Genomic DNA, 13,757 nt, shown 5'->3' with positions numbered 1-13,757 from the left:
TTTTATCCTAAAACCTTCTTACTAAGTTGATATTTTGGTGTGGGCAATTGAGCAAGTATGGTGCAGTTTTCTGATTAACTTTAATATTTATTTTCTCTGATGGCCAGTACTTACCAGTCTGTTACCCACTGCTGCCAGATTCCCATTGCTGGGCTATGTAAGGGGTAATGTGCTCAGCCTGCACAGGGTCATTGCTGCACATTGCTCTGTAGTGCATTCTCCGAAGACAGAGCTAAAAGCAGTTCTGGAAATTAAATAGGTCTTGTCACAGCGTTTAGATTCTGTCTGCCAAGGGACTGCATGGGGTCTTCAGCTTAACAAATAACATATCTTTAAACAAATAAAAGCGTATGCCCAAACCACAAATCAGCCCCAAATGCCCACAGTATATGAAAGTATTTGCTGTGAACAGTGGAACCAGTGCATCTATCTTTAACACTTAGTGGTGTTGCATAGAAGGGGAAAAGAGGGCTTCAGCTCTTGAGGAAGTCCTTTCCAGTTTCTCTTCTGCGGGGCAGCAGTGGACTCTCTATACTCAGCTGATGTACAGTAGAAGGTCATCGTTAGAATAAGCTCATTCTCTAGGTGCTCTGGAACAGAAGATATGCCTGTTCTCTGTTCTGTGTTTATTTAGATGTCAGTAACAACTAAAGATTGTTGTTTCTCTTGTTTGTGCTGTCCAAGGTTACTTCACTCCTGTGTCTGATCAACTGAAATTGGTTCTTACTTGTCTGTTTTTGCTGCAGACAGAGGACTATCTGAAACGGAAAATCCGCTCCCGGCCAGAGAGATCAGAGCTGGTTAGGATGCACATTCTGGAAGGTATGGCACACGCCAAACAGGAACACATCAACAATAAACTTTATCGTAACTACTTACTTAACGGCTTTCTGTTTTGCCTCTGACTCACCCAAGTCTGTCTTTCAGTTGGGAGCGGGCAGAACATCATGCCTGTTGCGTGATTTCTAGGTGGGGATTCAACTCGCTTGCATGGAGATTCTCAGAAGAATCTGTTATGTGAACTCAAAATTGTGCGGTTTTGTGTAGCTGAGCAACAATGAAATGGAATTATTTTGGATTGCTTTTCTGCTCAGGGAAGACACTGTAAAATATCCGAGAGGGAGTGAGGCAGATTTGACCTAATTAGTAAGCACCTCAGTTTCAGAGAGGGAGTGCTATGTTGTTGCCAAGTACCACATCTTTGGACACAACTGAAAGTGAAAAGATGAACGAGAATTGGGTGGCATCAGTTTGAGAGCTTGTGAATTTGTCCTGTTGTAGAGTCACAAGGGCTACTGTTGTTATCTTTATAACTTAAATTTACATAATATCTATAATATCTTTATAGTGCATAGTTATCTATTGTTATGTGCAACTATTTTTCTGTACAGTTGTCTACTGTTATCTACAGTTACCTTTCTGAATAGAAGTAAAATACTGCTGAACTGCATAGGCTGACCATTGCTCATTCGATGCCATTTTATTTGCTTTCCTCTGAACAGAGACCTCAGCTGAACCCTCCTTACAGGCTAAGCAGCTGAAGCTAAAGAGAGCCAGACTGGCAGATGACCTCAATGAGAAGATAGCGCAGAGGCCAGGTCCCATGGAGCTGGTGGAGAAGAATATCTTGCCTGTGGAATCGAGCCTGAAGGAAGCCATTATAGGTAAGGCCAAAGGGAGAATCTGTGTTGAGGGCATTTCCCACAGGTGGCTGTGATTTCCTCCCAATTCACCTGCCTGCCTAAGGAAGTGCAATCCCATGGTTGGTCTTCTTTTGCTGTCTCAGAATCACAGCCTTTCAGCCCCAAGGGTTCTGAAAAGCAGAACTCCCTCTAACCTGGATAGTGCTACAGAGACATTAAATTATAGGGAGTATGGACATCCCCGAATAACGTGAAAGCAGTTGCGTGCTTTGAAAGCTGTTGAAGAGGGCATTCCCCAGATTCTCTCCTTAAAAAAATCTCTCTCTCTCAGTATAACGTGTCAGCAACCTTGGTCAGGGAGAACCCACTGACTTACTCAGATCAGGGAGAGGAGACAGAATGTAAACAGGTGTGATGAAACAAAAGCTGTCTGTGAACTTAAAAACTTCAGAGGATTCAAGCCCTTTAAAAATAAACCAGAACAGATGTAATCATGCCAGTGCCATTCCAAGGGCTGAAAGGAATGCTGAGGAATAGCCTTCCCACTGCCTCAGCAGTGCTCTTGCCCGTCTCCCCAGACCGAGCAGTCTGTGTCCGTCTGTGGTTATTCATCCCCTCAAACACGCACAGCTACTTTAAAGACAAATGGGACACAACTGTGAGCAAGACGGAATACTTTTCATGAAAAAGGAAAAGGACAGTGTTGTCGGAGAGCCTACCTTCACTGTTGCACAAGAAGTGGTTGAGGAAGAGAAAGTGAACGTGTGAACTGAACCATTAGAGATGTGGCTTCCTTCAGACTGAGCAAAGTACATCTCTCTGGATTTCTGTTGCTTTTACATTAGGTGCAAATGATGGTCTTTTCCTGTTTACCATGATTAATTTGAGATAATGTCATCTAAAAAACATTAGTACATTACAAATGTACACTCATGTGAATTTATCTGCTGGACTTGTAGATAGATAGAAATGCTAATAGCAGTCAGGGCCATGACTTTATCCATAGCCCTTGTTGCTTGTAAGACTAGAGGACAGTTTGGGATTCTGTCTTGAAGAGAGATTGTACCTTCCACCACACAGGATGAACACCCAAGGAACCATGACTCAACCTTACACTGTCTGACCTGCTTCTTCTTTGGTGCCAAAGATCATCAAATAAGCCATGCCACAGATCTAGGTTTGGACAGAATTAAGTAGCTTGTTATACTTCCTGATCTTGTTTGGCTGAGAAGCGAGGGAGATGGTTCACCCTGGTCTGCATCATTTTATTCTATTGATAGCAGAGATGAATGTAAACACTTAAAATGGATCCAGTTTGGGCTTTGTTCTCTCATTTTTAGTTGGTGCTTTAAGCACGATTCAGACCCATGCCTTCATTGTCTCTGTGAAACATCCAGTGTCAAGTGAAATTCTTATTCCACTTTGAAGACCACAGTTGGTGTTTGTGTTTCAAGTTGGACAGGTGAACTACCCAAAGGTTGCAGACAATTCCTCCTTCGATGAGGACAGCAGCGATGCCCTCTCCCCAGAACAGCCGGCCAGCCATGAGTCCCAGGGGTCTGTCCCATCACCGATGGATTCCCGGATTTGTGAGCCTCTCCCCAGCAACACTGGCGCATCACTAGCTCAGGTGAGAATGCAGTGGCCTCCTGCAGTGCCTCGAAGCTTCACAGCTACTGCTGATTTGTGGCAGAGTATCCTAAAAAGTGAGACCGAGGGATCCTTTAAAGGTATCGTCTGTGAGATTTCACAAGGGGTTGTAGCTCTGTATGGTATTAGTGGAGTCCTCTGGTTATTCAGAAGCTCCTGTAGTGGTGCCATGTGGGGAAGGGGGCAGTCGTTACTTGGTGACACAGCCTATGTGCTGCTGATTCTGTGTGTGCTGCTGATTCTGGCAGGCAAAGCTGGGAGATACAGTTATGGGATTTTGATTCCTTTTCTGCCCTAAGAAGTTGTGCTGCTTCTCAGGGACACAGTGGGTTAAAGGAATCTAATTAATGACTTGAAACCTGTGCTGCTTCCCTGTAAGTGGACACCTCCTGCACTTTCTTAAACTGTTTCCTTCCTCCTATGTGTATTCCTTATGCCTTTTTCTGTCCCTGCAGGGTACATCCCAATTGCAGATTAGCGCAGACTCCAGTGAAACAATTTTCCTACCTGAACAGCCACCCCCGCCTCTGCCACCTCCACCTCTTCTGCCCCCCAGTCTTACCAATGGAGCGGCTCTTACTGCTGCCAAGCCCCCACCAACGCTCATTAAGGTACTATTTTGGCTGATTTCTTCATTGTTGTAGTCTGAAGGAAGATAAGATGGTTACTCTGAAGAAGGTTTGGAGTTGGAAACATTGTTAATAGATGCAAAGGAAGGAAAGCTTGCTTGTCAATAGTGTCTTCCTGTGACACTAGTTGTAAAGTATTTAATAGGTTTTTCTGTTCCATGATATACTCACCTTCTGTAAAATGGGTCGTGAATGCAAAATGTTTTGAGACAGTCAGCGTTATCCATAATTAGAGTCAGTGAGTCTGCACTGGATGAGCCAGTGGTCTGGTGTCCTGGGAAAGATGAATGGCTGCCGTTCTGTGACCTGTGTTATGGTGCTGTGTAAGCTGCTGTGGGTGCTGTGACTGTATTGTTGCCTGAGTTAGAGAAGCTTGGAAAGACCCTGAGGTCAAATCTGGAGAATTTTGAAATTAAAATCGCAGTGTGTGTTCCGGTTTACATGGGGTGTTCTGTTATTTCAGTGTTTCCAATTTACTTGCTTTCTCCTTTTCTTCTAAATAGCAAAGCCAGCCCAAGTCTGCTAGTGAGAAGTCTCAGCGCAGTAAAAAAGCCAAGGAGTTGAAGCCGAAAGTCAAGAAGCTTAAATATCATCAGTATATCCCACCGGACCAAAAGCAGGACAAGGGAGCTCCTCCCATGGATTCATCCTATGCCAAGATACTGCAGCAGCAGCAGCTCTTTCTCCAGCTTCAGATCCTCAACCAGCAGCAGCAGCAGCACTACAACTATCAGACCATCCTGCCAGCCCCACCAAAGTATGGGTCCTCAATGGCAGCTCTGTCTTAGGACGCACTTGCTTCCCCAGTACCGTCAGCAGAGACGCTGTGTTCTGGGTGTGAGGCGTGGCGGTTGGGTGGAACACACTCAATCTTGTTAGTTTACAGTGGGCCACAAAAAGGGCCGGTGTCAGATGAATCAGACAAAAGCAGCTGAAGTGAAGTCGGTTGGCAGAGGAAGGGGCATGGACATAGCCAAAAGCATTGGTGTGCTTTAATGTCTAGGGTTGCACTAGTGACCCAGATGTTTCTGAACGTAAATGGTTGTTGACACTGAGGGCCTCCGGTGCCTTTCTAGCTTGGGTTTGGTGCCTATGTTTTTTCTTTCCCTGCAGGCCTCCAGGAGAGCAGCAGAGTGGTGCCAGTGCCCCTGCTGCGCGCAATCTCTCTGCCACAGTCAGCAGCGCATCTTCAGCATCCTTGGGTTCCAGTGGGCTGATGCGACAAAACAGTAATGCTGCAGTGGGCAAGCCTGGCCCTCTCCCTGCCAACCTGGATGAGATGAAGGTAGATGTCCTGTGAAGCTGCACAGCCCTTTTTTTTGCCATTGTCAGTGGAGAGGGCAGTACTGAACGATGGTGCTGCCCCAGAACAGGGCTGAGGCCGACTGACAGGAGTTGGTGGTAACAGCTGGCACTGCTAGCCTGCAGTCTGCATCTGAGGTGCAGGGTTGGTGGCCTGCAGAGGGGTCAGTTTAGTCCTTTGCCCTGTGACTGTGGTAGCTGTTAAGAGTTGTTCTGGTTAGAGTGTGTCTTCTCTTAGTGTTGTCCTCTTTTTTTCCCCATGTCAGGTAGCAGAGCTGAAGCAAGAGCTGAAGTTGAGGGCCTTGCCTGTCTCAGGCACAAAGACGGACCTGATTGAGCGTCTCAGAGCTTACCAGGAGCAGAATGGTGCAGCCAGCCAAATGACTCCCAAGCCCAGCACAGCGGCCATCCTCCCAAAAGCTGCTGAAGTGGTGGTAGCCTTCCCAGCTGCCAGGCTGAGCACAGGGCCAGCGTTGGTCACCACTGGCATTGCACCAGCAGAAGTAGTTGTGGCCACAGTCACCGGTGGCGGCATGATGAAGTTTGGCAGCACAGGCTCGACTCCCCCTGTTTCTCCAACTCCTTCTGAGCGCTCGCAGATGAGCACAGGGGATGAGAACTCAGCCACGGGAGACACCTTTGGAGAAATGGTGGCTTCACCGCTGACCCAGCTCACCTTGCAGGCGTCTCCAGTGCAGTTGCTGGTGAAGGAAGAAAGCTGCAAGTCTGCCTCCTGCAGCGTAAATGCAGCACCCGGGTTGGAGCGGTGCAGCACTGGTAACAGCAGAGATGCAGAAGTTATGGACAAAGACCAGATGCTGCAAGAGAAGGACAAGCAGATCGAGGAACTCACCCGCATGCTGAAGCAGAAGCAGCAGCTGGTTGAGATGCTTAGGCTACAGCTAGAGCAGGAGAAGCGCTCTCAGAAGTCACTGCCGGCCCCGGGGGCTGCAGGAGAAGGAACAGCCCTTGCCTCCAACCCAGTAGTGTTTGGCACCCAGGTCAAGAGTGAAAACGGTTTCCTGAGTTGCCAGTTTGCAAAGCAATCCAGTGGCCAAACAGAGCAATTCAGCCCTGCGCTGACCGCTAGCCAAATGGACACTTCGAACCCAAGCCCGGTGCCAAAGCAAGCCGTGATGGTGAAGCAGGAGGTGCCAGACGCGGAAGCAGAGCCACCGTGCCAGTCCCACAGCCCGCGGCTTTTCCTTGGCCAGCAAGGGAGTGCCCTGAGCGACCTCATCAAGGGCACTCCTCCCCCCACCCTCATCACCAACTCCACAGGGACCCACATCGTCCTCACTGTGACCAAGCAGAGCGCCGAGAGGCAGGGCCTCTCACCCCACGGGAAGGCAGGGAGTAGCTGCCCGGCCTTGCAGGTAGGCGAGGGTTAGATCGCATCCCTGCTGCGGGCTGTTGGGTTCCTCTCTCCGTCTTCCCGCTCACGGTACAGGGGTTCAGGTTACCACAGGATGGCTTAACACATTGGAAATTCAGTGCAGTAAATACTGAAATGGCTGAGTTGCTTGCCACGATGGCTGATAGATCATGGCTTTGTAAAACAGAGCAGTGTAAGCAGCTCTTTTGCAAAAAGACTGGAATTTGACAGTGATGAACTGTGTCCAGCAATGTGTGACTGACTTGTGTGCACCGCAGGCTGTTCAACGTTCTTCCAAACACATGGTTCTGCCTTTTGTCAGGCAGGATCTCAGCTTGGAGGACGAGGGTTTGCTGCCACTTTTCACTACTTTTTGAAAGCACAACTACGGCTTGTGATATTAAAAAAAGCAGAGTGTATTTCCGCTCTTGTCCTTTATTAGAGAGATTGTAGTTGCAGTGATAGATAGGTCACCTTGTCTACTGAGAGCTGAAATCAGACCCTGGGAGCAGACATTTTGCTTTTTGACTGCTCTTTGTTTTAATGTACGTCAGTATTTCAGCGTTAACAGTGTCTTTCATCAGAGATGATCTGCTGTTCCCCTGTTGGTACGAGCTCAGCACTTAGCAGAAGCGTTCTGAGTGTTTCTTCCAGGAAGGTATAAATATGCCCAGGTTTTATGGCTTCAGTCGAAGTCCAGCATCTTCCATGGCATCAGAGAAGATATTCATTCTCTGTTACCACATTTCTTGCACCTTCTGCAGAGCAAGTGGCAGTGTCTACCATCAGGGGCAGGCACTGAGCAGGCTGCATTTGCTGTGTATCAGGTGGGATGCCAGTCAGCTGTCTAAATATCAGCATCCAGTGTCACCCTTGATACCCCAGGGTATACCACCTGAACTCCAGCCGCTGCTCCAGAAGGGCACTGCTCCTGTGTCAGGTCTGCCAGCCCTTGAAGGATGTCATGGATAGCCCAAGGATTTAGAGTGGCACTACCTCCTCTTTTAGGACTCTGAATCGCAGCCGAATCCGATTTCTCTGCTTGGTGAAACAGAACGATTGACTGAATTTCCTAAAGAATAAAAGAGTGGGGAAAAACAAACTTCATAAAGCCTTTAAGAAACACAAGCCTTGCTCCACGTTGGTTTTGGGGAATAACTTCTCACGGATACCCTTTTCGTTCCAGAGAGTACAATCATCGCCCGCTAAAACTTCCAGCCAAGCGCCGTGTCAGCTACCTGCCAGCAGCCCTCAGCAGCCCACGCAGCCGCAGAAGCAGCAGCCCACGCAGCAGCAGCAGAAGCAACAGCCCCTGCAGCAGCAGCAGCAGCCCAGAGGACTAAACCAATCTGTCAGAAAGGTAGCTCGCTGCCTGCTTACTTTTATTCCTTGTTTTCATTTGCCTGCTGCTGGGGTTTGTAGCAGCGGTGGGAAGGGAACATGCATGCACAGCCCTGGTCGGAGACTACCCTCACAGCAACTGAGGTCACACAGCAGCTTCTACCACAGCTTGGAGCTGCACGGGGTGTTTGGTTTTCAGCTTGAATGTGGCAGCAGAAGGGGTGCCTGGCATAGCCTCTCCCTTCCCCCACCTCCTGCCAAAGTAGCTGCGGTGGAGAGGCCATCGGGCATGAGGTTTCAGGAGCACCAAGTGTCCGTGAGGTCTTCCCCTGCGGGCACACTGTGAAGTGGGTTGGAGACTCTGCAGCGAAGAGCTGTGGCCTAAGCCCTGACAATTTACTAGCTGCTGCCCTTTGGTCCCGCATCTGGGCTGAATACCAGCTGGTGCTTTAAACAAGCGTTGTCTACTCATTAAAAACGATGAGAGGCCAGAGTGGGCAGCCTTGGTTCACCGTGGTGTCCCTGGTTCTCGAAGGAGTGCTGCTAAACTGAAAAGGTGGCTACTGCATGGGGAGAGGGTGGGGTGGGCATCTGCCTGCTGCTGGAGGTGGTGTGTGAGCTCTGAGAGGGGTGAAAGGATGCCACCTTTCAGTCTGGTGCTGGTGAACATACTGTGATTTTCATTCCCGTGCCTTGAGCGTACCTGTTAATCACCTCTGCGTGAAGTGGAATGCTGGTTCGGAAAAAGAGAGCACCTCTGGCTTTACCCCTTCTCCAGGTGATGGCTGTAAAGAGGCTCTGCTGTGCATCTCCTCCCTTTCTAGCCCACTTAGCTCTCTCTCTAACATGTAATTATAGAGCTTGGAGGATCACTTCTGAGTCAGATCCTGGAAAGGATATGAAGACAGGAGTCATTTCTAGTGTAGTCAGAGTGGGATATCCACTTTGCAAAGGGTCAGGGCCTTGGTTTGCTTTGAGAGCTTTGAGGAAATGCAGAAGATAAAATGAAGGCACCTTTTCCCTCAGACTCCCTTAGCTCGTGTGCTGTGGAGGCATCTGTAAGTGACTCTCCTAATCCTTTTGCCTCCCTGTAGGGTCAGAAGCCAGGTCTGCAGGTGGTCACGGGGCAGCTGCCCCACACCATATTGTCTTTCTCAGCACCTCCAAACCTGCAGCCCTTCTTCCCCAACAGTTTCCACAAGCGGTCCCTGAAAACTGGTGCTCCTGGCAAAGCCGGCCCACCCAGTGTGTCAAAAAAGGTACCCTCCCAGCATATCCCAGTGGCCTGTGCCACACTGCCAGTTTCTAGCTCCTCTGAGGAAGAGAGCGGACCCCAGAGTAGCTCTGCCAGCTGGGGCCTGGGGTCAGTTCCCTACCTGCAGGTCACAGAACAGACAAACGGCTTTCCAGGGAGAGCACGACGGGGAAGAGCATCAACACTTACGAGTGTTGGAACAGGCATTCAGCTACGGCTCGGGGGTCACTGCGCTAGGGAGCAAGCTTAGCGTGGATCACGCGTAACGGCTGTAGAGACAGAGACCTGATCCACGTTTGAACTTTTCTTACGGGCAGTTGTGTGCTGATTCATCTGGTAAAGCTGAGTCATAAGCACCACTTCCTGCAACACTTGGGGTTTCCTTTGGAGATCTCTGGTGCTGCTGAGTGCTCTGGTGCTCTCCACCCACCATCAGGCTGTGAAACTCCCTGCCAGTAAGCTTGATTGTGTCCCCAAAGCAGGCACTGCGGAGGGAGGTGGGTAAAAGGCAGGTCCTGGATGTACTGCGCAGAGCAGGCTGAACACAACGAGGGAAGTGCCCTCTCTCTCCAGAGTGCTAGAGGAATCTCCCACTTGGACAGATGAGGCTCTCCCCATCCAGGAGCAGCCCAGTGGTGGCTTGTGGTGTGTTGATTTAGCATTAGAAAAACTCAGCAACAGATTTCCAGCTGTGAGTTGGAGGGGAAATCTGTCTTCCTCCTCTGCAGCCAGGGCATAGTGCACAGAGGACACGGGAGAAGCCAGGCTGCTGGGAGAAGAGCAGCGCCGACCTCTGTGCAGCGCTTACCAAGAGAGAGGGTGGTGGTCTCTCAAAGCAGCTGTGAGACAGGAGTTGATGCGGATTTTCCCCTGCTCACCCTATTTGCCTGCATTCCAAACAGCCCTCATCGCAGCCTGGCTCGCCTGCTGCCCCTTCCCCATCCCAGATGGACCTGGAGCAGCAACAGCACACGTCGCTTTTTGGAACTCCTCCACCTCCTCTCCCTGTTCCCTCGGTCCCAATGAAAGAGCCACCAGGCTATGAAGAGGCCGTGAAGCAAGAGCCAAAGGCCCAGGTGAGAGCAGTTCTTCTCCCTGCTTTCCTTGGAGAGCAGGTGAAAAGCTGCCAGTGTAAATCTGCTTAGGTTCCTGATGTGGGCCGGTAATAGAGAATTGAGACACAACTGCGCCTTCCTAGCTGGATTCCTTCTGGGGGGTTTGGGGCAGACCCTAAACCACAGATAGAGATCCGAAGCCGCTTACTGCCTGGGGAGAGTTCGTACGGCAGCTGCTGACTGTACCTTCCCACCAGTAGCAGCCTGGGGTTATGGAGGATTCTGGTGCTGTGCCTCCGTGTGCTGATTCTTGCTGGAGAACGGCCCCATCCCTGGGGTGAGGGAGGAGAGCCAGCAGCCAAGGGTGTTGCTGGAGGTGGAAGCTCCCCTGGTAAATGGGAAGCTAATCCTGCACTCGCTCTCCCCAGGAGAACGGCTGTTCCAGCCAGCAGATGGACGACCTGTTTGACATTCTCATCCAAAGCGGAGGTAAGGAGACAAAGCCAGCATTTCCCGTGGTCTTTGGGATTGAGCCTGGGGATGACAGAGAACGGAGAGGAGAGCCTGTTGTGGCCTGGGTCTTTGCTCCTGCATCCCTGCCAGTGCCTTTAGCATTGGCAGTAGTCGTTAAGGCACCAAGGGAGATGTCAGTCAGGCATTAGTGTACAGCACAGAGCTTCTCAGTGGCTCTGCTGCACCGGGGCTGGACACGTCTTCTGTGATACTGGAGAGAGCTTGAAAATCCCCGGAGGCGGGCTGAAAACTCCCCACAGCAAGCCAAGTGCGGGCACAGGGTGATTTTCCTTATCCCAGTTGGTTGCCAGTGACGGCTCAGTCTGGGGGGTCCCTGTTGCCCTGGGGTGGGAGGGACCCTTCCAGTTGTTCGGCCAAGCTTTTCCTCACCCTGGCCTGCCTCTTGGTTCCCTGTGCAGAGATTTCTGCGGACTTCAAGGATCAGTCGTCCCCCGCTGCGAAGGAACCAGCTGTGGCCCCAGCCTGCTCCCCGCCGCCCAGCAACCACCATTCTTCAGAGCTGGCGGTGCTGGTGTCCTTGGGGCAGCCGGTGACCGTGGGCCGGCTGGAGGACTTCCTGGAGAGCAGCACTGGCCTCCCACTGCTGACGGCAGGCCACGACGGGCCAGAGCCCCTGTCCCTGATCGACGACCTCCACAGTGAGATGCTGAGCAGCTCGGCCATCCTGGACCACCCACCTTCACCCATGGACACCTCGGAATTGCACTTTGCTCACGAGCCATCCGGTGGCATAGCCCTGGATCTGGCTGAGGCTAATTTGGACAGCATGGACTGGCTGGAGCTGCCGGGGGGGCCCGTCATAAGCCTGGCTCCCCTTAGCACTGCGGCTCCCAGCCTGTTTTCCACAGACTTCCTTGATGGACACGATCTGCAGCTGCACTGGGATTCTTGCTTGTAACTCTGTGAGCAGAGACTGAAGGGAACAGGAGTGGGAGGGCATGGGAATGCAGGGGGAAGAGGCCAGTCAACCAAAAAGGAAAAAAAAAAAAAAAAGGAAAAAAAGAAAAAAGAAGAAAAAAAAAAAAGAAAGAAACAAGCTCCTAGTATTTGTACTCCTCCCCCAGCAGTGTCCCTCCTCCACAAAGCCGGTGGTGGTGGCAGAGGCAGACCTGCTGCTCGAGTCACTGCTGCCCCGGCAGCGGGCCAGGGCAGGGAGAAGGGCTGCTGGGGGTTGGAGGAGGCTGCAGGAGCTCTGGGGGTGGTGGGCTCCTGCCCCAGCTTGGGTGAGAACGGGGCCTCAGCCGTTCCAGGGGCAGCACCCTGCGCCTTGCAGGGACAGGCAGGTAACGGGGGTCGCGCTGCCCGGCACGGTCAGTTTAACGGTTGCCGAAGGGGGTTCTGCCTCTGGAGCAGGACACAAAGGCGGGAGTGCTGGCTGCCCTCTGCCCCACCAGCCGTCTGTCCGGGCAGGGTCTGGTCTGCTGGGGGGCTGGGAGGAGCTGTGCAGGACGCGCACCTTTTCCAAATGTAGCCAAAGGGAACCAGGGTTCCCCACCAACCTGGTAAAGTCTAAACTGGTTTCCCAAATACCGCTGAGCTTGGCAGAGGCTGCTTCACACGCTTTGGGCTGCACAACAGATTTTTAAGGTGCTAAAATCCAAGTCCTTATATGTTAAAACTGTCCTTTGCTTCCCCAGACCGCTGGCTGTGCCCAAAGTCCAGCCTTCAGGCGTGTCCCTGTGCCCCCCAGCTCCCACCGCAGTGGGGACCTCGGGCCCAGGTGAGCAAGGCAGTTAGCTCCTGGGGGGGTGTTGGGGGACCAGAAAGCGTCTGTGTGTCCTGGCGACCCTGTGAGGGGCACAGCCAGCAAGGAGCAACATATCATTAGGGGCCACGTGCAAGCTGTCTCCTGCCTCCAGTTGGGCTGCTGCTGCCCCAGAGCAGGGGCCTGGGGGAAAGAAGTAGCTGGGGATGTCAGACCCAACAGGCAAGGAAGGGGCAGCGGCACTGCAAACCGGGCCCCTTTCTGGGGAGACGTGGGAGCCTGAAAGCAAGTAACGGGCGGCTGAACTCAGCGCTTCCTTCCTTCCAGGCCCATGGGGTAAAACGGCTGCTGCCCTGTGTCCAGTGAGCCGCTGCCATGCAGGGCCCGGGGCTCAGGGTAGGTGCTGTCTGACGAGGGGCAGATGAGTACCCCAAGGCCCCAGAGCCATGATGATGCTATTCCTTGTGCAGGGTTTTGTGTTGGAAACCCAGGCCTGCGGCTCGATCGTGCTGTTACTCCTGTCACTTTTAAATTCCTGTGTTTGTTAGTAGTAACTCACCGCCGTATTTACCGGGTGAGACATAGCCTGGCTGTGCCCCACTGCACGGCGCTCCCTGCTTTGGCCCCAAGCCGGGTCTGGGCTGCTCGGGCGGCGCAAGGCAGTGGCTTTTGGATTAAGGTGCTGCCCCTGCTCAGGCAATGGAAAATAAACTGCCGTCCCGTTAGCATCTGCTTGAGGATGCTGTCCCCACGCCGGGCTGGGGAGAGGTAGGCGTGGGTGAACACATGCTGCTCCCTTGGTGCCTGGTGCTGGGGGTGCGGGTACCTGGGGTACCGCAGCTCCGTGGCGGGGCAGGTGGATGCCAGCCTGGCACGAAGTGCTCTCTGAGCCGCTGAACTGGCAGCCGGGTGGGGTCTTGCCTGTTTTGCAGTTGGGGGAGACTCCTGCTTTCCTGAGCCCTATTTGCTTGTTAAGTGCATGGGGAGCCTCGTCGTTAATCATTTGCTGGGGGAGCCTGCTGGCAGCTTCCTTCCTCTCTGCCCCCCCAGTTGTAAGCAACTCAGAGCCTCTTATCTGCCTCCCGCAGTGGCTGGAGTGAGAGAATACCCCCTTCTCCCCCCCCCCCCCCCCCCGCCTGCTTTCTGTTGCTGAAGCTACAGTGGCATGTCCTAAAAACAACTGGGACTGGTGGACACCCTTCTTTCCCCTGCGTCCTCCCTCCCTTCTCTGCTAGTGCAGCCCTGGTGCTCACTGGGAGCAGTGAGTG

The 13,757-nt window shown here is 52.1% G+C and overlaps 1 protein-coding gene across 2 annotated transcripts in view; it reads left to right on the top strand.

Moving 5' to 3' along the window:
- The window catches only part of MRTFA (myocardin related transcription factor A), a 76,245-nt gene extending 64,432 nt beyond the window's left edge, over positions 1-11,813 (top strand). For both annotated transcript variants that reach the window (XM_075429346.1, XM_009934970.2), the window contains exons 4-14: positions 747-822; positions 1,503-1,664; positions 3,098-3,273; positions 3,749-3,904; positions 4,426-4,679; positions 5,036-5,207; positions 5,491-6,600; positions 7,786-7,959; positions 10,098-10,271; positions 10,679-10,739; positions 11,183-11,813. In XM_075429346.1, coding sequence (XP_075285461.1) covers positions 747-822; positions 1,503-1,664; positions 3,098-3,273; positions 3,749-3,904; positions 4,426-4,679; positions 5,036-5,207; positions 5,491-6,600; positions 7,786-7,959; positions 10,098-10,271; positions 10,679-10,739; positions 11,183-11,682 — 3,015 coding nt within the window. In that variant the 3' untranslated portion in view covers positions 11,683-11,813. The remainder of the gene's footprint in view (positions 1-746; positions 823-1,502; positions 1,665-3,097; positions 3,274-3,748; positions 3,905-4,425; positions 4,680-5,035; positions 5,208-5,490; positions 6,601-7,785; positions 7,960-10,097; positions 10,272-10,678; positions 10,740-11,182) is intronic.
- The last annotated feature ends 1,944 nt before the right edge of the window (positions 11,814-13,757 follow it).

Source organism: Opisthocomus hoazin, chromosome 8 (genome assembly GCF_030867145.1).
Source record: "Opisthocomus hoazin isolate bOpiHoa1 chromosome 8, bOpiHoa1.hap1, whole genome shotgun sequence".
Classification (NCBI taxonomy): domain Eukaryota; kingdom Metazoa; phylum Chordata; class Aves; order Opisthocomiformes; family Opisthocomidae; genus Opisthocomus; species Opisthocomus hoazin.
This window is presented reverse-complemented; position numbering and strand designations above follow the sequence as displayed.